We start from the raw sequence: 23,537 nt of genomic DNA on the forward strand, positions 1-23,537 counted from the left end.
CATATGGGAATTAATCTTGGAGCAAACTGCATCAGAGAACTTTAACGGATGGACAAGGTTCGCATTGGTAAAGCAGAGTATGCCGCACAGTTGACTTCTAAAGAGTCCAGAAAGAAGGAAAGAAAGAAGAAAAAACTTTGAAAGATCAAGAGATTGATAAACAATATGGTGCAGTGTGCTTCTGAGTGACTAAAAACAAAAAATTAAGCATATATTAGATGAGTTAGTCTTTTGAAACTTTAGAAGCCGTTCCTGAAAATTCACATTTTATACTGCGTTTTTCGCTAAATCTCAGAAATCACTTCGAGTAGAGTATTCAGATTTTCATGGAGTAATAACATACCGGTACATATTCTGAGTCTACTAAACTAAAAGAAGGACACATTGCTATGTATAAATAAAGTTATTTAGTATAACGAACTAAAAAAGTACACAAAATTTTAAGCGTTTAATTAAAAAAATGTACTTCCGAAAGCAGTGGCCGAAATTCAATTATTGTAGTTCAGTAGACTCAGAACATATAGTTTAATGTCCTGTAAAAGTTTGATGTGAATGGCTATAGTGGTTCCTGATATACGGGGAAGCCAAGTCACTAAATTTAACATTGTCGGGATAGGGAGTTCCAACTCCCCTTAAAAGATTTCAACGAAAGTGCTACCTTTTAATTGTTCAAGCAGTTTATCAGATCAGATACGGTAACTTACATGTTCATTTGCTCTGTAATTACAAAGACAGTGCCTGTACAGTGATTGTTTGCGAGGCTAAAGATAAAGATTAGCTATATTCAGGGACAGCATCTTAATTTGAATCGTTTTGTTTTGCACTCAGACAGCATACGGAAATTCTATTGATTACAGATTTCTCTCTCTCAGGCGAATTGTTTGATGTACAGGCTACCCTATATTCCGTTTCGTGTAACGTGTTCGACCATTTTCGTTCAGAATTTTACACAGTTCTGTTGTCCTGCTCTGGGATTTACGCGTTTCAATATCAAGGTAAGTTTTACTAATTTCTAAAATACCAACCAGACACATACAAACACGAGTTTAGAAGTTTGAACATTATATTTTCATATTTTTTTTCAAAATGTTGTGTCTGTACTTTCCGCCGTTACTGTTCTCAGTGCCTCAATTATATTAAAGAAGTTTCCGTAAGTTAGGAAGTCGAGTGAAGTGCATCAATGAGTAAATCTATAGGCTTTTGTCCAAATCTGTTGACTATCACAGTACCAGTCATACGAAAAGTCAACAACGAAAATACAGGCTTCCTAAGAATGTAATGTATTTAAATTCTCTACCTTTCAGTGAAGTAAATCGCAATTACATGAAATTTCTAGAGTGTTTTTCACCAAACCTCGCAATATATCTAATTTAATTCATGTGTTTTAGCTTCGTTTACATATAATTTATGATTACTCGGGTTTCGTGGAAGTTTAGTAATGCCTGGGACGCAAAAATATAACAATGTTTCGAAACTGAAGTAGAAAAAAGAATTAAAACAAATTCCCGTCTTGTTGCACATACGTTGGTTTCCAAAACTAAGGGCGGAAGTACCTTTCTCATGTTGCGTCGATGCCAAGAAACACAGCGTGCTGAAACTTGAACCATATGTAGAAAGAAATGTTGAAGTGTTGTACAAAAGGTAACTGACAAACTGAAATAAATACGCAATGAGACGAACATAAATACTTTTATTCGAAGACAATAATTGCACTAAGGCCACGGTGATTTATGATGGTCTCCTGGACATTATAGACGGCGGGACAGGCGTGTGTGCGACCACCACGGACAATAACGGATGCCCTGCAGCGGGCTCTAATGCTGGCCATAACGTTTGAAATGCGTTCATGAGGTACAGTGTGTCACTCCCCGCTAGAGCGGTTGACAACTGCCAGTTGGTGCAACTGGACGTGATGGAACACGTCTTCCCGACGTATACTACAAGTGCTCGGAGGGATTATTAGGTTTTCATACGTTTTCTGCCTTTGTAAATAACTCACTCTTACTTTATTGGGACGAAGATGAATGAGCGCGCTGCACGGGTAATGCATAAGATCGTTGATTTCCTGTTTAAATTTATCTGTAGTTCGCTCGTTCGCGAGTCAGTTGTGGAGCGCTGGGGCATTCTTATTTGTGACATACTACCGAGCAGTCGAGTCTTCATCGAAAGAGATTTTATATTTGTGTATTTTCGAGAAATTAACTAGAATACTGTGTTATGGAGATGAAAACTTGTTTGTTAACGTATGTTATTGATTGTTGTGTGGAGAAGATCTTAGAATGAGTATTGGCTCAAATGGCTCTGAGCACTATGGAACTTGACATCTGAGGTCATCAGTCCCCTAGACTTAGAACTACTTCAACCTAACTAACCTGAGGACAGCACACACATCTATGCACGAGGCAGGATTCGAACCTGCGACAGTAGCGGTCGTGCGGTTAAAGACTTAAGCGCCTAGAAGGAGTATTACAATGGAACCAATGCAGGAAAATGAAATGTTTGTTTCTCACAACTATTGACTGAAGGAAATCTTTGTCTCTTAGATAACTAATAATGTTTATGATTAGTGTTATTTTGACCTCTTTGTTTCCATTATGTCACAAGTACGACAACTTAGTTTACATATCAGTAAGTCTTCAGCAATGAGAGAATTTTGTAATAGAGTCTTCTTTTGTCTTATTGTTCTAGAACGATTTTCCTTAAAGTAACACCTCCCTCCATCATTCTCAGTAAATTTCTGAATATTTTGTCGTGCGTGCATTGCACTTTACGCCACACGAGGTCACGGACTGTTTTGACAAGCAAGGAACAAATTTTTTACTGAGTAGTTTAATTTTTTCTTCAGCTGCTGCATCTGGTGAATACTATTTGCTTCAGTGCATGTCAGTTAAGCAGACACAAAGCAACATGCTGAGCATGAGGTAGGTTGCTTTCATTTCAGGACAGTTCTCACATTGCATTCTTATGCGGGAACAGTTCGTAGTCAGAATTATCAGGTGTTGTGCTACGCAAGCATATTAACTTACAGAAAACAGAGTAGGTAATATCAAACATTTGTTTTTCTTCTGGGTACAGCAGTATTTTATTTTTGTGGACATTTCAAGACAGAAATTGCACATAATGTCACGCAACTTTTATAATACACTTCAATATTGAGTTTCAGTTAAATAGTTTTCACTGAGTACATAGTTACATTTGGCATTTAATTAGATTACTTTTCAGTCTTTCAAATTCAGTATGTCACATAGCTGAAAGTTTTGTTTCACAACTCTGTTCACATACGCATCATAGGGTCAAACAACAGTTAGTATAGCTCAGCAGTTGAATACGATATCTAAAGCACACGTTACACGAGGAGAAAGTTTCTGAAAAAATAATACTCTGTATTTCCATTTATGGATAAATTTTTAATGAAATATTACTGGATTCAAGTCTTGGGATAGGGGGAAGGGTGGGGAGGAGGGGGACGGGGCACTGGTAGGCCAGTGTATTCGTCGAATATTCTCTCGTTCCAAGAACTGCTCCACGTGGCTATTCGATGTGGTCACGCACTGTCATCCATAAAAATTAAGTCAGACCCAGAACGGACGCGCACGGGGAAGGAGTACAGTATCCCAACAGCGCTCACCAGTGAGTGTGCCGTGTCGAAAAATTTGGAGGACAGTACGCCCATGCCACATTATGTCTCGCCAACACCGTAACACCCGAACAACCAAAACTATCACTTTCGACAGTGTTCCTGAGCGGTTTACATGTTTCCATCTCTCGCCATACGTGGATATGCCCAGAATCACAACACAGATTAAATTCGCTCTCATGTGAGAAGAGCACACGACCCCACACTCTTCGTTTGTCTAGTGCCTATGCTCTTGGCACCATAGACACGGGTGTCAACCGAGCACAACGTATTGGACGTCGCGCAGAAAACCACACCCATGCAGTCGCCGTGGCACTGTGGACCTTGAGATTACGTGCCTTGCAGTCGTGTTAAACGTGTTGGCAATTGCACCAACTGTTGGACGTGGATCGCTTCTTTCCTGTTGTACAATGTAGCTGTTATGTGCTCTGTAGCTGACCATGTTCGACCGCCACCTTTCCGTCGGGCAGCAGTACCTGTCGTTCGAACGCTACTCATACGCGTGAAACAAGGCTGTGAGCAACACTAGACGCCTGGGCTACACTCATCACACTTTGTTCATCTTCCATTTAACCGATGATTTTCCCCAATGTGAAGTCATCTAAACGTTCTCTCCGGGCGACATTGAAATAAAGACCACCACCACCACCACCACCACCACAGTGCACCACGACTGTTCGCAGATTGATACGCGCAGTTTTTTCCGTTCCTTCAACTGCCACATGTTGTGGGGCCAGCACTATTTGGTGCTATAATCACGCTGATTTGACGCCATGTAACGTCCAACTTCCAGTGCACGGCTGGGAGACTTCCCGCAACATGCTTCAGCACTCCCATTCATTTCCAAGAGTAGCTAATACCTTATGTTAATTTATCTATCTCATCCTGAAGTTTTGCCGAACAGCGTATGTCGTTAAGTGACGAATGGCTTTCTTGCCGCTGGGGATGCCAGTGTGTCTCCAACTGCCGTACGGTAACAACTTTCACAATAGTGTGTCACGACTGGCTTAAATAGTACTATTACTTCGGTATCAGTTTTAACAAGGAGGAATGCTGCTACCAGGAAGCAGTGAGAACCTCGAAACTACATCCGCAGGGAACAAGGGACAGGTGCTGCCGCCGAAACGTTTGTGCCATGGCTTGGCAACTCACTGGCGAACCGGTTCCCGCAGAACCCACCACCAACTGTCTTTTGGAGATCTCGTTCATTTTATAGTGCCTTGCCTACTTAGCCTAACTGCTATTTTCGTTTGGTCGTTAAATATGCTCTTGTTTATGTGTACTCTAGTTGTCATTCTTGTTACACTATTGCCCTTTCTGCGCGCGCTTTATACACGCAATAGGTCCGGGCGCCTTGTGGTCGGGCGCCAATGTATCAGGTTGCCCAGACTAGCAATTAATGGATTTTCTGACTGTTGCGCCTCTTCATATAATTGGCGAGTGGTCTGTTCGATGCGGTTCTTTAACTCAGGAATGCTAGCCTTCTCGTGAAGCTCCCTAGTAGGCCAGTAGAGAAGCGTCTGGGTCAGTGAACAGCAAAAGGGAGAGCTCTGACCTGCACTTCCCTAAGTTATTCAATGTGGATGTGGGCAGCATTGCCCAGGCCACAGAAGCGTACTCTATAACGGGCCTAATAGGTGTTATAGTGAACCTTCCTGGCAGATTAAAACTGTGTGCCGGACCGAGACTCGAACTCGGGACCTTTGCCTTTCGCGGGCAAGTGCTGTACCATCTGAGCAATGTTCGCAGGAGAGCTTCTGTGAAGTTTGGAAAGTAGGAGACGGGGTCCAGGCTGGAGTGAAGCTATGAGGAGGGGCCTGAGTCGTGCTTGGGTAGCTCAAGTGGTAGAGCACTTGCCCGCGAAAGGCAAAGGTCCCGAGTTCGAGTCTCGGTCCGGCACACAGTTTTAATCTGTCACGAAGTTTCATATCAGCGCACACTCCGCTGCAGAGTAAAAATCTCATTCTGGAAGTGATAAAGTATTAGTCCACAGTGGGTGGACAGCGTCGATGTTGGGATTAAAATAGGGTACAGCGTGCGTAGGCGACTCAGCGCTTTCCTTCTTATTTCGTGGACGGGAGGTCACGCCGAGGTATTTCCCAGTTCGTGACTAAGGGATGTTAGAACCCGCAGAATTCGCACTAGAGCAGTCGTATTGGCGATGTCACTCTTCCCGCATTTCACAACTCGTCAACACACGTCTTACATGTTCCTTCCAGCACACGTTGTGGAGCATTAAGATACGCGACTCAAGTGCCACAGTTGATGAAAGAGGACTACTATAGTTACGAATTGCAGTAACGGTAATACCTCAAAATCTTTCGAGATATAGCAACTCTTTTCCTTTGCAATTTTTTACTAGTTAACGTATCATTTATCCCATTAGTCTACGATTAAGAACAGTGTCTTTTTTTCAAACTACCGGCTTTATACGTAATCTAGAAGTAATTCCCATGATTATCAAAGTAGGTAGAATAGCACAGCTCGTAAGTGGATGGTGGTATACGTCACAGAAGTATCCTGCATTGGCTACCTACCTCACTCTATGCAAAAACATAAAAGGCAATGTTCTGACTGAATGACTCCTGATCGTCCGGACAAAATCGCTAAGGATAGAAACGTGAAACATGCAGAAAGTGTTGACCTTACACTGTGCACATCGTTTAACGAGCGATTTTTATAAATTCTATCAGTAAGGGGCTGAAATAGTGGATGACACGTTTTTTGACAATACGCCACTGTCATTTTAATTTTGAAGCTGGAACTACGAAAATGTGTATTTGCTTTCCAGATTAAAAATAAAAAACAAGTGTTTCAGTGTTTTTGGAAAATCAGCCCCTACAGGCGTGAAAAATCAGGAATGGAATGCTTTTTGAAAATACATATCTCAAAAAAAGTTTTGGATCACCTTAGTTCCGAGAGTTCCGGAACATGTACAGAAAATTGGAATACAGATGAACATAAACATCATTTCCGACCTTTTTATTGCTAATGAAAAGCACACACTACGTGCTGTACCACTATTCAGCGAGACCTTCAAATGTGATGGACCAGATTGCTGTACACACCGGTACCTCTAATACCCACCCTCTTGCATTGATGTATGGTCCAAATCGTTCCACTCCTCAACGACGATTCGGTGTGGATCCCTCAGAGCGGTTGGTGGGTCACGTCGTGCATAAACAGCCCTTTTCAATCCATGCCAGGCATGTTCGAAAGGTTTCATGTCTGGAGAACATGCTGGTCACTCTAGTCGAGCGACGTTGTTATCCTGAAGGAAGTCATTCACAAGATGTGCACGATGGGGTCGCGAATTGTCGTCTCTGAAGACGAATGCCTCGCCAATATCCTGCCGATATGGTTGCACTATCGGTCGGAGGATGGTGTTCACGTACAGCCGTTACGACGTCTTCCATAACCACCAGCGGTGTACGTCGGCCCCACATAACGCCACCTTAAAACAGCAGGGAATCTCCACTTTGCTGCACTAGCTGGACAGTGTGTCCTAAGGAGTTCAGCCTCAACGGATTGCCTCCAAACAGATCTCCGACGATTGTGTGGTTGAAGGCTTATGCGACATTCATCGGTGAAAAGAACGTGGTGCCAATCCTGAGCGGTCCTTTCGGCATGCTGTTGGGCCTATCTGTACCGCGCTGCATGGTGTCGTGGTTGCAAAGATGGACCTCGTCATGGACGTCGGGAACGAAGTTGCTCATCATGCAGCCTATTGCCCACAGTTTGAGTCGTAACACAACGTCCCGTGGATGTACTAAAAGCATTATTGAACATGGTAGCATTGCTGTCAGGGTTCCTCCGAGGCCTAATCCATAGGTAGCGATCATCCACTGCGGTAGTAGCTCTTGGCCGGCCTGAGTGAGGCATGTCCTGTCTCTCTGTATCTCCTCCACGTCCGAACAACATCGCTTTGGTTCACTCCGAGACGCCTAGACACTTCCCTTGTTGAGAGCCCTTCCTGGCACAAAGTAACAATGCGGACGCGATCGAACGGCGGTATTGACCGTCTAGACATGGTTGAACTACAGACAACACGAGCCGTATACACCTCTTTCCTGGTGGAATGACTGGAACTGATCGGCTGTCGGACCCCCTCCGTCGAACAGGCGCTGCTTATGCATGGTTGTTTGCATCTTTGGGCGGCTTTAGTGACATCTCTGAACAGTTAAAGGGATTGTGTCAACGTCTATCTTTAGGAGTTCTGGGAACCAGGGTGATGCAAGACTTTTTTCTGATATGTGTATGTGGCTATCAAGAAAGTTTTTAAACCAGAGCTACGAAAATATATATTTGGAATTTCGGCTCGAAAATTAAAAAGCATGTGTATCTTTTTTTTTTTTTTAAATCAACTAGTAAGAAGAGTGGATGAAAATCCTTATGACAATATTGTGCTACATTTAAACGTAGATGGTGTTTATCTTTTTCTGTAGGCATTGTTTGAGAAGTGATTTTTCGAAATTCCACCCTTAGGGGATGAAATAAGGGATGTAAAGTGTAATGGAAATATTTCATTTCGAGAACAGAATCGCTTGTTGGTCAGAAGTGCGTTTATAAAAGGTCATGCTCCTACGGGCTTAATTAGCGTGAAAAGAAAGATATTAAACAGTCATCACGTGGAATCGGCTTTGTCACAATTGCGAAGAAAGAGAAACGGTGATTTGATACATTAATTTTTCAGTAGGCCTAATACATGTTTATGAGACTATTTTGTTGTAACATTACAATACAAACTAATCATTACTGATGACCAAATAGGTACCACTTTAAAATGCGATCCCATATACATGAATATTCGTTTGAGATGAGAGACTTTGGTATTGGGTGTAAGACTGACGCTAATAAATAGAGTCACTTATTCGATTTCTCTCTTTCCTTTTTTGATTCGCTATTTGAAATTTAATTAAACCACAAGGAACAGTTTCTTAATGCAAAGACTGGAGGCCCTGTAAACGGTTTCTAATTCTTTCATAGTGTGTAGATCTACGTTAGCATTGAGCTTATCAAAACACAAATTCTATAAAAGAAAAAAAACAATCTCTGCAGACCATACAGCCTCCGCGAAAGAAGCGGCGGGCGCTAAGCTAGTTAATACATGATCCGGCTAGACACACATCCCCTAAAGCTCTTCTCCTTCCTATGATTCAGGGAAATTATGTGTTATTGAATCAATTATTGATTTTGCAACGTAAACTAAGCAGCGAATACGGAACTAATTGCATAGCACAAATTTTCGCTTAGCTTCTTGTTAAATGGCAATTTGCCAGGTATTTAATGTAATAAGTAACAATTGTTTGAAGTTTTCGATAATTACAATTGAAGTTTTAGCCCAAAGACTGTGTAACCAAATCTTCGAAGTTTTCAGTGAATATAATTGGAGTTTTGGCCTGAAACCTGCGTTTATATAACTGTCCACGCTAATCTATATGTGCAAACCTAGTACTCATGCCATGGTCCCTCTCTACTATACTGGTGGAAAAAAATCGCAACATCAAAAAGTAATTAATGCAGAGGAATGAAATTTAGGAAATACATTAGTCAAAGCGACGTAAGTGATTAACAGTGCAAGAGCACAGGCGCGAGATAAGCTATTCAAACGTGAAATAACTGTACATTAATAACCGGGGTAGCCACTAGAATGTTGAACGCAAGGATGCGAATGTGAGTGCATCGTGTTTTACGGGTACTGGATGTCAGTATGTGGAATGGAGTTCCGTGCAAGTTAAAATTGGTCGGTTAATGCTGTTGGTGGATGACGCTGGAGTTGTACGATGACGCCTCACATGTGCTCCATTGGAGACATATCTGCTGATCAAGCAGGCCAAGCCGAAATGTTCACATTCTGTAGCGCATGTTGAGTTACTATAGCGGTATGTGGGCGAGTGTTGCCCTGTTGTAAAACTCCACCTATAATGCTGTTCATGAATGACAGCACAACAGGTCGAAACAAATTTGTAGTCTGGGTGCATACGAAATCGTACCCCAGACCATAACCACAGGAGTACGACCAATGTGTCTAGTATGCAGACAGAACTGTTGCAGGTCCTCAACTGGCCTCCTTTTAATCAGTACACAGTCATCACAGCTACCGAGGAAGAACCAGCTTCCACGAGAAAACACAACAGACCTCCACCCTGCCCTCCAATGAGCTCTCGCTTGACACCGGTAAAGTCACAAATGTCGGTGGTTTGGGGTCAGTGGAGTGCACGCTACAGGGCATCTGGCTTGGAGCTTTCCCTGAAGCAACCGATTCCTGACAGTTCGTTGTGTCACTGCGACATCAGCTGCTGCAGAGACGCAATACTAAATGCCACAGCCACATGCCGAAAACAATGGTCTGCTCTCTCGGTAGTGCCAAGTGGTCGTCCAGAGCCTGATCATTTGTTTGACCGCCGCTGCCAGCAATCATGTTCAATGGCTACATTCCTGCCAAGTCTTGCTGCAGTGTCGCAGAAGGAACATTCAGCTTATCGTAACACGATCTCGTTCAGCCGGCCGCAGTGGCCGAGCGGTTCTAGGCGCGTCAGTCTGGAACCGCGCGACCGCTACGGTCGCAGGTTCGAATCCTGCTTCGGGCATGGATGTGTGTGATGTCCTTAGGTTACTTAGGTTTAAGTAGCTCTAAGCTCTAGGGGACTGATTACCTCAGATGTTAAGTCCCATAGTGCTTAGACCCATTTGAACCATTGGAACCGCGTTTAAACTTAGCGAGGCGGTGACAATGGCGTCTTTGTAGCCCTAAAGACATTCTTGACTAACGTCAACTCACCACATACAATCTCAAAGATAACAAACACTCACACCCATTACAGCGTGTATTTAAAGCAAACCTGATTTGCAGCCTCATAGTGACACTAGAGCCACTCTTGTGCGACTGGAGCGAAATCTGAACAGACATCATCCTTCAGATGAAGAAACACGTCTACCAACTTCCATTTATGAAGTACAACTCCATCTTGGTTTTGCGATTTTTTCCATCATCAGAGTTCATTTTACCCTCAACACTAGCCCCACTACCAAACTGACTGTCTTCGGATGGGCTCTATCAACCTTCCTCTTGTCTTCCCAATTTGGTTCCGTAATTCATTAGTTATTCGATCGTTTCTTTTGCAAACAAGGCCACATTCCTCTCAAATACCTTCAAAAGGAATTCCTCACATTTTCTCTCTTTTTGGAATTTCTTTTCTTGTTTTTGCCAATATACACTTTAAATGCTTTCAACTTTGGCCATCACTAGTTATTTTGCTTCGTAAAGAGCAGAACCGCTTTCGACTACTTCTTAGCATCGCCTGATTTAATTTGACAACATTCCTGTAGTCTTGTTTTACTTTTATTGATGTTCAACTTTGAATCTCTTTTCAACTCACCGCCCATTTCGTTCAACTGCTCTTAAAGTCGTTTGTCGTGTGCGACAGAATCACAATGTCATAGGAAATCTCAAAGATTTCTTTCTCCCTGAACTTTAATTACCATAAAAATTTCTTCCTTGATTCCTTCACAGCTTTCTCGGCCTGCGGGCTGAATACCATTGGTGAGCGGCTACACCCCTTTTTCATTCGGTTGTCACTACTCCTTCCCTTTCATTTATTTCAACACGTTAAGTACAGTCTGGTTTCTGTACAATTTGTGAATGATCTTTCGCAATATTCGGAATTTCATAAAGTGTCGTCCAGTCAACTTTCTCAAAAGCTTACTCTATATCCACAAATGTATAAACGTAGGCTTGCCTTCTTTAACCTATCTTCTAAGCTGTAAGGTTAGTATTGCCTCCCGTGTTCCTACCTATATCCGAAGCCCAAAATGATGTTCTATGAGCTCGGGCTCTACCATTTTTTCCATTCTCCTGTAAATAATTCCAGGCAGTATTTTGCAACCATGACTTATTAAACTGCTATTTGTGGATTTGGAATTATTTCTGTTTTGAATTCTGAGGATATTTCTTCAGTGTCATATATCTTGCGATACAGGTGGAATATCTTTGTCATGGCTGGCCCTCCCAAAGATGTCAACAATACCGAGGGGACCTCTACTCCAGGGGCTTTGTTTCGACGTGTCTTTCAGGACTGCGTCAAAGTTTTTCACTGTATTCCGTCTCCCATCGCAACTTCATTTACTTCCTCTTCTATAACATTGTTTTCAAGTTCTTTTCCCTTGTAAGGGTAGGTTGGGTAGTATCGGGAACGTGATATTTCTCGATATTATGTTTCCTTTTTCTTTTCTGGAGGTTATTTTGGAGCATTCATCACACTAAACAGTAATATAAGTTCTTCACCTTTTTAATATGTTTTCCACCCCTGCGTTTACATTTTTGAAGGTTTTCTAGCAAAAAATTTTAATTGGATGGTAAATTGTTTTTAACATGCTAAACTTAAGACTTGTGTAGGTCTTGTTCACCATGTCACATACCAATAATGTATACCCATAAGCTGTGATGTGTACAATAGAGCGTTTCCCTAAGACAAAATTTTTTTACGAGAAATCCTCACTGCTTCATGACGGTGGACCCAAGCCAGAACTAGTTACGGTGAAATCAATCATTCGTTCTAAAAGAGTGGCTGGTTGCCGTTTGTTTCTTTAGCGATGCCTGAATAATTTCTTTTTATATCCTCATCATCGCTGCAGTTCGATTCAAAGTACACAAATTCTTACTGCATACAGCGAGCATTTCATCGCAGCTTATAGATGGGTTTCCGATGACTGAATAGATCATCCTGGCATAACATGCGTCCACACAAATCGCACTGAATGGTTGGAGGGGGGCTTTGTTGTATCTGAAGGACGTTTTTAGCTTGTCGCTTGGCTTCATGTCTGCGGCATTCTCCTTCAAGCAAGTTGAGAATAGTGACTGTTGTGTTCCTCCACAGTAAACGGTCCACAGCACATTCCTCCCATATCTGTATGTTTACACCTGTCTTCTTCGTTGTGTGTTTTACCTGATCCTTAAAACGTTAAAGATTGGCTGCATGAGATTTACTGCCAGGGCAGAGTTCTACGAACAGGATACGGCGGGGAAGCCTGGTATTACTCATTCGATGAACATGACCTAACTATCATAGTTGATGAGCGATAGTAGTTGACCCAGTGCTTTTCAGATGCGCTTTCTCGAGAACTGCAGTATTGACCACTTAGTCCTCCCACCTAACGTTTAAGATGTAGCTCGTTTTTGGTGGTGGAAGCTCGCAAGTTTTTTGATATCACGACGATAGTGTGTCCAATTTTCACAGCCTTACAGGGAACCATTATACATAGTTTGAACCGCTTCTTCGGAGCTAGTATTCTTACAAATCTTTACTATTGTGGTGGGTACTAGTTTCCTGTCTACCTTGGCTACGATCATGCTTTTACTATGTTGATCATAGTAACTTACCCACATCACCACTATCTTTTCTATCATTAGACCAAATTCAGCATACCCCTTCGCTGAGGCACGCAAGCCATCGCACCGGAGCAAGGTCCATGGTTCACGGGGGAAGTCTTCAGTTAAAACCCATATTATAGAAAACTCCTACAACACCATTTGCATACAGTGTCACATTGTTAATGCACGATAAATTTAACCATCTGTTCTATCTCTTACACACCAGCATATTCTGATTATGCTGAGGAGGGAGTGAATTTCATTTGTTCCTCAAAGGAAATGGAAGTCCTTTGCGTAGAACTACAGTTCGCAAGTGCCTTTGAGCACTTCAGATGCTCATGGACATATAATTCGGTTTGTGTCCCCTTGCATTCAGGTCCCATATGCATATGAAAAGTGGGAAGAATGCTTAAAGGGCTCTGCTTGTGCTGTAATAAACCTAATCTTGTCTTGGTGGCTACTAGGGGAATGATACGTAGGTATCTGTAGTATAGCCGCATTGCTAGTTGCTGCGCTTAAGGCTGGATATTCTGTCATCATTAGTAAGCTATTCTCAAGCGGTCAGTTTTCTAGCTGTTTTCTTGCAGCCCTCCACGACATTCTTTCTTGGGCCAACCTCGTTATCTCGGAGTAGTACTTGCAGTCTGTGTCTTCAGCCATTCATCAGATATATTCCAATTCAAGTCCTTGTACGGTATTTAAGCTTTACAGTTCCCTTTAGTACCAAGGATTTTATTCACTCACGTTAACACCTGTTCTACCATCCAGCCCTTTCAAATGTGCGAATGTGTGTGGAATCTTCTGGGACTTAGGCTAAGGTCATCAGTCCCTAAGCTTACACACTACTTAACCTAAATTATCCTAAGGACAAACACACACACCCATGCCCGATGGAGGACTCGAACCTCTGCCGGGACCAGCCGCGCATCCTGCCCTTTCTTCCTGTCAATGTTTCTCGTACGTTCCTCTCCTAGGCAATTCTGCGGAGAACCTCCTCACTTCTTACCAATTCACGCAACTTTCGACGACCATCTACAGCATCACATGGGAAACGTATCGATTCTCTTATTTTCTGACTTTTCCGTAATCCCTTCCTTATACACTTCTAATATCCCTTATTCGTCATAACTGCTGTGGAGCCCACGCACTTCGGCAACTTTCTAGGATGGACCGCACATTTTGTATGCAATCCCTTACGAACACTGACTGCATTTTCCAAGTACCCTATCAATTAACCATACTCTGTCTCCTGCTTTACGTACGATTGGGCCTGTGTGATAATTCCATTTCATATTCCCTCAAATTGTTACATCCCGGTAGTTACATTAGTTGACTAATTACAATTGTGACTGTGTTATAGTCGTATGATAATACTTTATTTTAATTTTATTTTAATTTTATGAAGTACACAGTTCTACATTCGTGAACATTTAATTCAAGCTTTTCATCGTTTCAGCACTTTGAAATCTTATACTGGTGATACCGTGATGTTACTTACTTTCAGGTACGATGGAGCAGGCAGATGGAGTGGTAAGGGATCCTGGTCCGCAAACTATACAGTCGAAAGTTCGAAAATCGTTCTAATACCAACGACAGAGGAGTTCTTTTACAGCAAACTCTTTGATTTCCGTATTTAGGGAGGAGATAATCTCAACAAAACACTAGAAAACAATTGTCTAGTAAATGTTCCGGCGTAACGACAACCGCCAGCACGAAAATCAAGAACGATACAGCGTAGAGGGCTGTGAGGCGACGACGTCAGCCAATAGCACGCTGACTAGGACGTCACCACAATAGGAGCGGCATCTACACGAAGAGAATAAAAGCGACGTGCCGCCTAGCCTCGGCCCACACTAGTAGATCCGGTCTAGAAGAGTTACTTACGAACTTGTGTGATTAGCTTGCATGGTAATTGTATCTATCAAAGGACACTGAGTCGCCAGTTGCTTGCGACCCATCATATAGAAACGAAAGTCAAGTATTTTCAATTCAGTAACTGTAATAAACTCCATTAATATGATTTGCTTGTATGTTGACTAGTTATCCGAGAAAACGCTTCCTAGGCACCCGATAAGTGGGCAGGATCCCACAGTAAAAATGGGCCCCATAATGCATACCAATAGAAGAAATGTGTTTCGCAGTTGTGAAGATGAGCGAGTGCTCATAGCTCTTAAGGTATGCACATTAGCGCCCATGTTACTGGACATTATTTTTCCTTGTTTTAATCCCTACTACCACCTCCGAAAGTCGACTATCACACAATCACGCAACGAAAATAACGGTATATGTATTCCACTAACAGAGGTATCAGAACAATTTTCGCTTACTTCAGATTGATACATTGAGCCTTCTACATTATGGTTGAAAGTTTGTGTCATCATTACGCAATCACCCTGTACATCTCTGACTGAATATTTGAGCAGCATTTCTCAAATAGTACTTCAGTGCAGGTAACAGGTTGATCCATTAGAAGTCTACGTTATTATTAATATTTTTTGCCAAGTTATTAATTTACAACATGAACAGCAAGGGTCACAACATACTACCATGTAGCATGCCTGAGGTTGTTTTGATATCTCACCATCCTTCATAACAAGCTGCGTCTTATCTAGCAAGAAAGCCTCACTCCAGAAACAAACTTCGTTCAGTACTCCCATAGGATCATACTTTCGTTCATTAGTGTTGGCGTGATGCTGAGTCAGATGCTTTTCGGAAGTCTAGATATGCTGCTTTTACGTGATTACCTCGATTCATGGTTTTCATGATGTCACATAAGAAAAGATCGTACACAGGCATTGTAGTACCCTCAAACATCAAGTCTGTTTATATAAACCGCCATTGTATCTGGCACTCCGTGTCCGCACCTATAGGTGACCATTTCTCTCCAGTGATGCGGTGAAGTCTTTAAAACACAACAAATTTAATTTATGAGAAGGCAGCAAAATACTATCGTAATGTTCTAGTGCTGCAAAGTTTTTTTTTTCAAGAAATGATTAGCACAATCTACATTGGATTGCTCTGTAATGTTTAGGAGCCATACAAATGGCGTACTGTGCTGTATACTTCTGTCTATATTCGTCTGTTTCTCAGGTAAACAGGATTTTAAATCTTCCACAGAATTTACATTTATTTGTAAGCTGGAATTTTGCTTTGATAGTTTCAATCCACAACTGTGGCCTATGTTTAGGCGAGTTTTCCTTGACTGTAAAGCAAACGCTAAAACTGGAAATTGATCTCCCTAATGTTTCCATTCCGTTCACTACCACTTCTACAACACTAACGTAGGTCTGGTTGAAAGTAAGCGACCTCTGTAGAGGGCTCAGTTCTCTATCAGTCCAGGTTGAAAGGGGATCAACTGCGAGTACAAAAACAACAGTACACAGCTGTAAATTTCATTAGCATAGAACAGAACTAAATGCACATAGCGATTAAACTTACATTACTCAGCGCACATCCTAAGACGACCATCCAGCCCCACCCTCCATCCGGAGGAACAAGTTCATATTCTGCAGCTCCTTCGGCCATGTCTGCACCTGAAAAAAAAAATGAAAAACCTCAGAATTACTGAGTGATATTTAAAGGCTACTTAGCATCAAATTAGGAAACATGAAAGTATGTTTCATTGTAGAAAAAGAAACAGTAACTCACTAAACAGAAAATATGATGAATACACAGTACCAGAAAAACTGATAGATTTCTTTGCTTTGAAAGGAAGATTACACAACAGGTCATGATTACGGCAGTTGATTGCTAGTGGTTAAAAGAGAAGGTTTCCTCACCATAGTCCTGTTGTTGGGGATGCTGGCAAAAAACTGAGGAACAAGTTTCTAAAGGAGTACATCTGGAGCACGACGTCGTATGGAAATAACGTAAACCTGTCCATCATAAGATGGTGTACGTCACTATAATAATTTTCTGCAGATGGTCTTATTAAATGTGGTATGTTCTTGTCTATTCCGCCCTTGGAACTTGTTGACATTTTTAAAGGGGGGAATTACAGCTGAACTAGCACTCTGAATCACAGGACAAATCGAAATTTTTCACACGTATGCATATCAGTGGCATAGATATCGGACAAACCATGGAAAACTCCGAGAAGAAAGAATCTGAAGGACAGGATTAAAACTTGGATTCACTGACTTCCCAGTCAATTACAAGGAGACACAACGCTTGACAAGGACTCCTAACCTTAGCACAATCATTGCCAGAGGTGAAAACGTCATAGGTACAAAAAATTCCAGACCTTTGAATATTGAGGCTGGAACTTACAGTCTAATCCTACGAGCCACACACTATAATGCTAATACAAACAATTTATAGTGATGATGATGATGATGATGATGATGATGACGATGATGATGATGCTGCCGCCGCCGACGACGAAGACATGTGAAATACATTTATTATAAATACAAAAAATCTTAGCGGCGTAATTTTGCTCTACAGAATTAGGTATTTTACAAACCGTACTGATATTACATTCAGCGGGCAGACACTCATTAACTACTTTATTCATTGTATTAATTTAACCGTAGCCGATTGATTTTATAAAGAAATGTATAAGTAACGGCAAATGCAATCATTCAGTTGCGTATTGTATTTGCTGCAACAGTTTCGCTCTTGATCATCCACGAAATTATCACAGTATGTGCTCTAGTGTCGATCATACCAGACAAGCTCATAACAATTATCGAGCAATTTCACTTCGTTGGGAAGGAATTAAGGGCGCTGTAAATGTTTCTAATCAGTTTATCAAATTCTGACACAGTAAATTTATTAAATCCGCTGCGCATTACAAAAGCCAGTGCAAAAAAACAGTAATAAAATTTTGCCTCAAATCAAGTGAAATTTTGAATGTATAAATTTTCGTTGTTTCCAGTAATTCCGTTCTTGGAAGTTATTCATGTACCTAACAAAAAGTATAAGGACTTCATTATATGCCAAATATTTGCGGGTTAACTAACATCGAGAGCCAGTATTCACAAGTACTGAGAAAATGAGACGCAATCCCTAACAATACAGTATTCTTGAAAAACCCCACTTCAGTTACATTTTCTCCAGAAAAAAATGTTCGCATGAGAAAATGAACTATATGAAATAAATGCAATGCTGCAAACTAACGGCTTTTATTTATGGGAGAAATTATGCAGAAAACTGTTCAGATACTAGAACTATTCTTGCTCACATGTAATATTTGCTTTCCATTGCGGACTGTTAGAACGACTTCAGACTACATGTTCTTTAAGACTTAAGATCATTGAATTTTTTATGCCGTACGAAGATATTCCACAATCAAAATTCTGTTGATTAACGCCACTTCACAAAAGATAGCAAAAAAATCTTCAGTAGTAATTGGACGGCCATTACCTAGTCAGAGGCTCTGCTTGCACCTAAACAAATAACAAGCTAACGACAAGCATGACACGCTCATTTAAAACCTAAACGCCAGAACAATTTTCTTGTTATCGCCGCTCGGAACGTTCCATATACTATTAAAACTTATAGAAATTTTGTTTATAATTGAATGCGATGAATTTCTGACTTTCTTCTGTCTTTTAATCGTTGCATCATATTCGGTAGTTAGCAGAGATTGTTAAGTAGTTTCACGAAATTCCTCAGTATCAATCGCTACAGGTACATTTTACTACATATTGCGACCACGAGATGGCTCTGACGAACCAGCTTCCCGTTGTAATTCCTTGACGTGTCGATTCGCATCTCTCGTCATTAGTGAGCTCTGCAATAATTGGATGGAGAAATCCAGTCATGAATCGTATGATTTGCTCGTGCGTGGAGGTTTTTGTCGTCTGCTCCGTCCTTCATATCGCAGTCAGGCAAATAGTTTCGATCAGTACGTTAGTAAGAATTTTTTTTGAACTTTTGCCGTTTATAAAACTCAAGTTATTGACGGCGAAGTATCTAAAGCTGGGAAATAGCATATCAGCATAAGATTTTTATACCTCGTTAAATCACATCATATGTAAACATTACCTGTAATCGTTCTCGGAGCTTCCGTAGCGTGGCGTGGCACCGTGCGAAGTCGCCCGCGCCTTTCCTACCGGCACCACTCTCTCTTGACCCGCAGCCCTCATTACGTAATATTTTACTTGGAAATTTAATAGGAAACATTTTATTTGCGCCGTCAGACTCCGTTGAACCCTGCGACACAGCCTTAATCTTGACAATGGTCAAAAACAAAAGCCCAGTAGCCATTTATCCGCATTCAAAAAGATTTGAGATCCGGCCAACAGATTTAAAAAAGTATACATCATTAACAGTCTATACAATACCTCTAGTTGATTCAGACATACTTGTGCCAATAATGTCTACAAAATCATAATGAGAGAACAGTTAAAAATCAGACAAAGTATCACACAAAAACATCAAACTTCCAATTTGCAAGGAAACAGTGTTTATTGGCTTTACTTGGATGGAGCTAACTCCGTCACTTGTTTTAAAACAACACCTCGAGTTAGTTAACGGCTCATAGTCCAGTAGAATTAGCAATCAAATCGGAAATAACTGCTACAAAAGATTTTATTATTTTAAAGGCTTCGTTTGTGTCCCAGTATGACTATCCTAGGTTTTCCCCCTCTGCGGAGTTGTGGAAAAGTGGTGGTTGTGGTGGAGGGGGGGGGGGGGGCAAAGGTGTACCCGAAAAAGGGATATTTTTTCGGTTTTGTGATTATATCTCGTAAATGACTCCCAATATCGAAAACATAGTGGAATTAAAAATTGTATGGCATGAAATTCTGTATTGAATGAGAGCATCCGCATATTTTTTGGATCACCAGTTTCCATACCAGTGCTCTTCAAAATTGGACCAATTTTACATGTTCATGAAAATTTTCGTTTTAACCTCTGTTTTTTAGTAACGTCGTTGAAACTAACCCATCTATCAATAATGTCGTTCATAAAAAAGATATGGAGCGATAAATTCCTCATTCGATGAAACCAAAAGTGTATTTATTGGACCACCCATTTGTGTACAGCTCCTCATTAAAGTTGGACCATTTCTCATCATCAGTTAAGACAATTCCAAATGTAGTTCTTCAGTAATTCTTATGAACACTCTTTTAAATAGAGAACTATAGCAACCCATTGTACTTATTTAATACAGTAATAGAATAAAACATTAAAATTTTGCAAAATTGGAAAAATAATATTTAAAAAGTTTTTTTTATATATTGAGAGTTAAGAACTGAGACCTCGTACCTGAGAGAAGTCAGAAAAAGTCCTGGCTCAAAAAAAACTTGTAAGTGAAAAAATACATGTTATAACAAAATTATGCAAAAAAGACAATGCACAACCTGAGAGTAATAAATGATTGTGCTCACCAAACCATCAAATGTTTTATTAAAAAGCTATGTTATTTAGCTCCGCTGTAAAATTTGTCTTTTGTCAGATACGTGGTCTCCGTTCTTAACCCTCGATATAATATAGTGATACCGATTCAACTGATATGAAGGAGGAAGGAAGAGAGAGACACTCCTTGAAATTAAGTAGTGGTTATTATACTTCGTAATTACAAAATTTTACATAAATGTACGAGATGAAAAGGATAAAAGTAGGTATGTACACAAATTTCACATACGTCGACGTTTGAGTGTTATTGCAGCACTCGGCTCCTCAAAGTCTGTAATTTCCGAGTCCGACGCCCCGTCGCTCAGTCAGTAATTTTCGTCACCTAATATATAGTCCAGGTCTTCGTCAACATCTGGTTCGTCAGTTTCATCTGGTTGGAGGGATTTAGTGCATGAGTTCCCCTTGCAGTTGACACAAGTTAATGAGCACTTAATACCAGCATTCCGACACCCACAACTACCTGCACAGCCCTTGTTGCATTTGCAGGAAATTGTTGAGAGAAGAGACTGTGGAACTGGTTCTTTGGATGTAGGAACGGGGCCAAGACCAAACTCTGAAGCCTGCCATCCCCAGAGGAGCGGATCCATCTGGCGTCCTATCAACATTTGTACTTGTAAGTAGGTCCTCAAGCAATGTTAGCGAGCTGCTTCCGACGTTGGTGGTAGGGATGCTAGGGTGAATCTGGATTTCACAATCGTTTTCGAAAACAGGTCGAATCGCATTTTATCTAAAGTGTCTCCTGCCGTACCTCCATAGAGGGTTGTTAAAAATCGGAGGCCAGCTTCGACAATAGCTTCAGCTTGAGTGTCATGCTCTACGAAAGGTTTGATATCTTCCATTTATATTTGACCAGTAGATTGACCACCTTCTTCTTGCCCTTACCGAAGAGTGCTGACGTTGTGTCACATCCACTTACGGCGTCGAGAAATATGAGTTGCCTTCTGATATTGTTTGCCAGTTTGAAACTGCTGCAACAAAATACTTTTGATGAGGTATTTGCTCTTCCAGGTTTCAAGAAATATATATTTGCTGATGGTGTGACTAGGGCATTGAGCATGATGAGAAGCTCCGTATCCTCACCAAGAACCACAACCATCTCATATTCCTGTGATACCTTAAGCGCTGTAGCAACAATTAGGTGGTCTGTGTCTTCATTAGCTTGCTTTACTGAGGAGCCTTCATCTTCAAGCCTCGAAATAAGCAAGCTAATGAGACGTGCTTTATTCCTGTCATCGGAAAGGAACTGCTCCTGAGTCATAGTCACCATCATTAACTCAGAAAGATGACCTCAGGAGTAGTGTGTCTTTTGCTTCGGGGGAGGCGCTCAGCGTATTTGATGCTCTTGGTGGGCAGGTCTTCTAGGTAGCCATCGAACATCACAATTGTCGGACTTCCGCTGTAATGTCTTTTTAAATATTCAACGTATTTGGTTAGTATTAACTGGAATGTTTCACCATCCTTCCACACAACCCGGTGGAGAAGAAATCCACCATCGATGACAAATGCTGCTTCTTCCAGGTTTACATTATTCAGTGGTGTGAACAAGTCATATAACACTGACTTGGGAGTCTTCCTCATTCCAAATACATCGAACAGAGAAAGACGATAGGGTGCCAGCTCATATCGGAAGAATTCTTTAAGCTGTTCGTCAAATTTCTTGAGTCGTGCTATCCGGTGGAGTATGGTTTCAGGGTTCACTGGTACATCCTCCTTATGAATGGTCACCTTAGATTTAAATCCCTGTATACTCATCACTCTTTTCTTTCGGACAAGCTTGATGTTGCCAAAGGTTTGACAAACTAGGGCGAGCATTGAGGATTTGCCCATTTTAAAGACTCTGTGACAGTTGTTGAGTCATCTCCGACGATTCCTGTGCTGATGGACATAACAAATTCAGTAACAGGAAAAGGATCATGGGACTGAAACCACTCAATAAATTTCTGAAGGTCTGCATGGTGACGCTGAACTCTAGCATCCACATGTTTCTCTGAGGTAGTGAGTGATACCCCACAAAACTCTTCAACCTGCTGGGTCACTGTAGTCACAGTTGGCATGGTCAGATTCCATCTACTCAGAGTACTGTCTGAAACGCCGCGACCATGACTGAGCTCTCCGGTACTTTTCAATGAACGCATTAGTGTTTGCTCAATCGTCATGTCAGACCATATCCCACTCCAAAACTTATCACACCTTCTGATGGTAAACCAGCCTTTGAGTGCTAACTGTGCGGAGTGGCCGAGCGGTTTTAGGCGCCTCAGTCTGGAACCGCGCGACCGCTACGGTCGCAGGTTCGAATCCTGCCTTGGGCATGGATCTGTGTGATGTCCTTAGGTTAGTTAGGTTCAAAATGGCTCTGAGCACTATGGGACTTAACAGCTATGGTCATCAGTCCCCTAGAACTTAGAACTACTTAAACCTAACTAACCTAAGGACAGCACACAACACCCAGCCATCACGAGGCAGAGAAAATCCCTGACCCCGCCGGGAATCGAACCCGGGAACCCGGGCGTGGGAAGCGAGAACGCTACCGCACCACCACGAGATGCGGGCCGGTTAGTTAGGTTTAAGTAGTTCTAAGTTCTACGGGACTGATGACCTCAGCAGTTAAGTCCCATAGTGCTTAGAGCAATTTGAACCATTTTTATGCAAACTGTGCATAGTCTTCGGATATTTTCTTTTCAAGGCCCATCATGTCTTGTAAATACAGCTGTGAAGATTTAGCATACAGAAAATGTCTACTGGCATGAAAATAAGGTAACATTTTCGTAACAGTGGTGAGGTGCAGTTGCCAGTCGCCACTTCTCTCAGCCTGAATAAACTGCTTTCTCAGAGTAGTCATGTTGAAGTAGAGAATCCATAACTTGGCAGTGGGACCATTTAGCTCCAGCTCTCCAAGTTCCTGTGCAAATATCTGCTCCAAATTTCATAATCAAGGGCTTCCAAGGAACTTGAAGAGGTAGACGTGTCTTCAAGGTGTTGAACAGTTCTCTCACTGTCTCTCATTCTTGTGAGGATGACATGTGCGAGAGCCAAATTGCAAAGGATACGTGCACGAACTGCCCTTGAATAAGCACGACCAGCCATCATTTTTTCTGTTTTATGAACCACTTTATTGATAGATGGGTTAGTTTCAACGATATTACCAAAAAACAGAGGTTCAAACGA

At 41.5% G+C, this 23,537-nt stretch overlaps 1 protein-coding gene across 1 annotated transcript in view; it reads right to left on the reverse strand.

Moving 5' to 3' along the window:
- Window positions 1-23,537, reverse strand: part of LOC126483994 (monocarboxylate transporter 1-like) — a 141,628-nt gene that overhangs the window by 69,279 nt on the left and 48,812 nt on the right. The window contains exon 2 of the mRNA XM_050107300.1: window positions 16,446-16,540. Coding sequence (XP_049963257.1) covers window positions 16,446-16,540 — 95 coding nt within the window. The remainder of the gene's footprint in view (window positions 1-16,445; window positions 16,541-23,537) is intronic.

This window comes from Schistocerca serialis, chromosome 6 (assembly GCF_023864345.2).
Source record: "Schistocerca serialis cubense isolate TAMUIC-IGC-003099 chromosome 6, iqSchSeri2.2, whole genome shotgun sequence".
NCBI lineage: Eukaryota > Metazoa > Arthropoda > Insecta > Orthoptera > Acrididae > Schistocerca > Schistocerca serialis.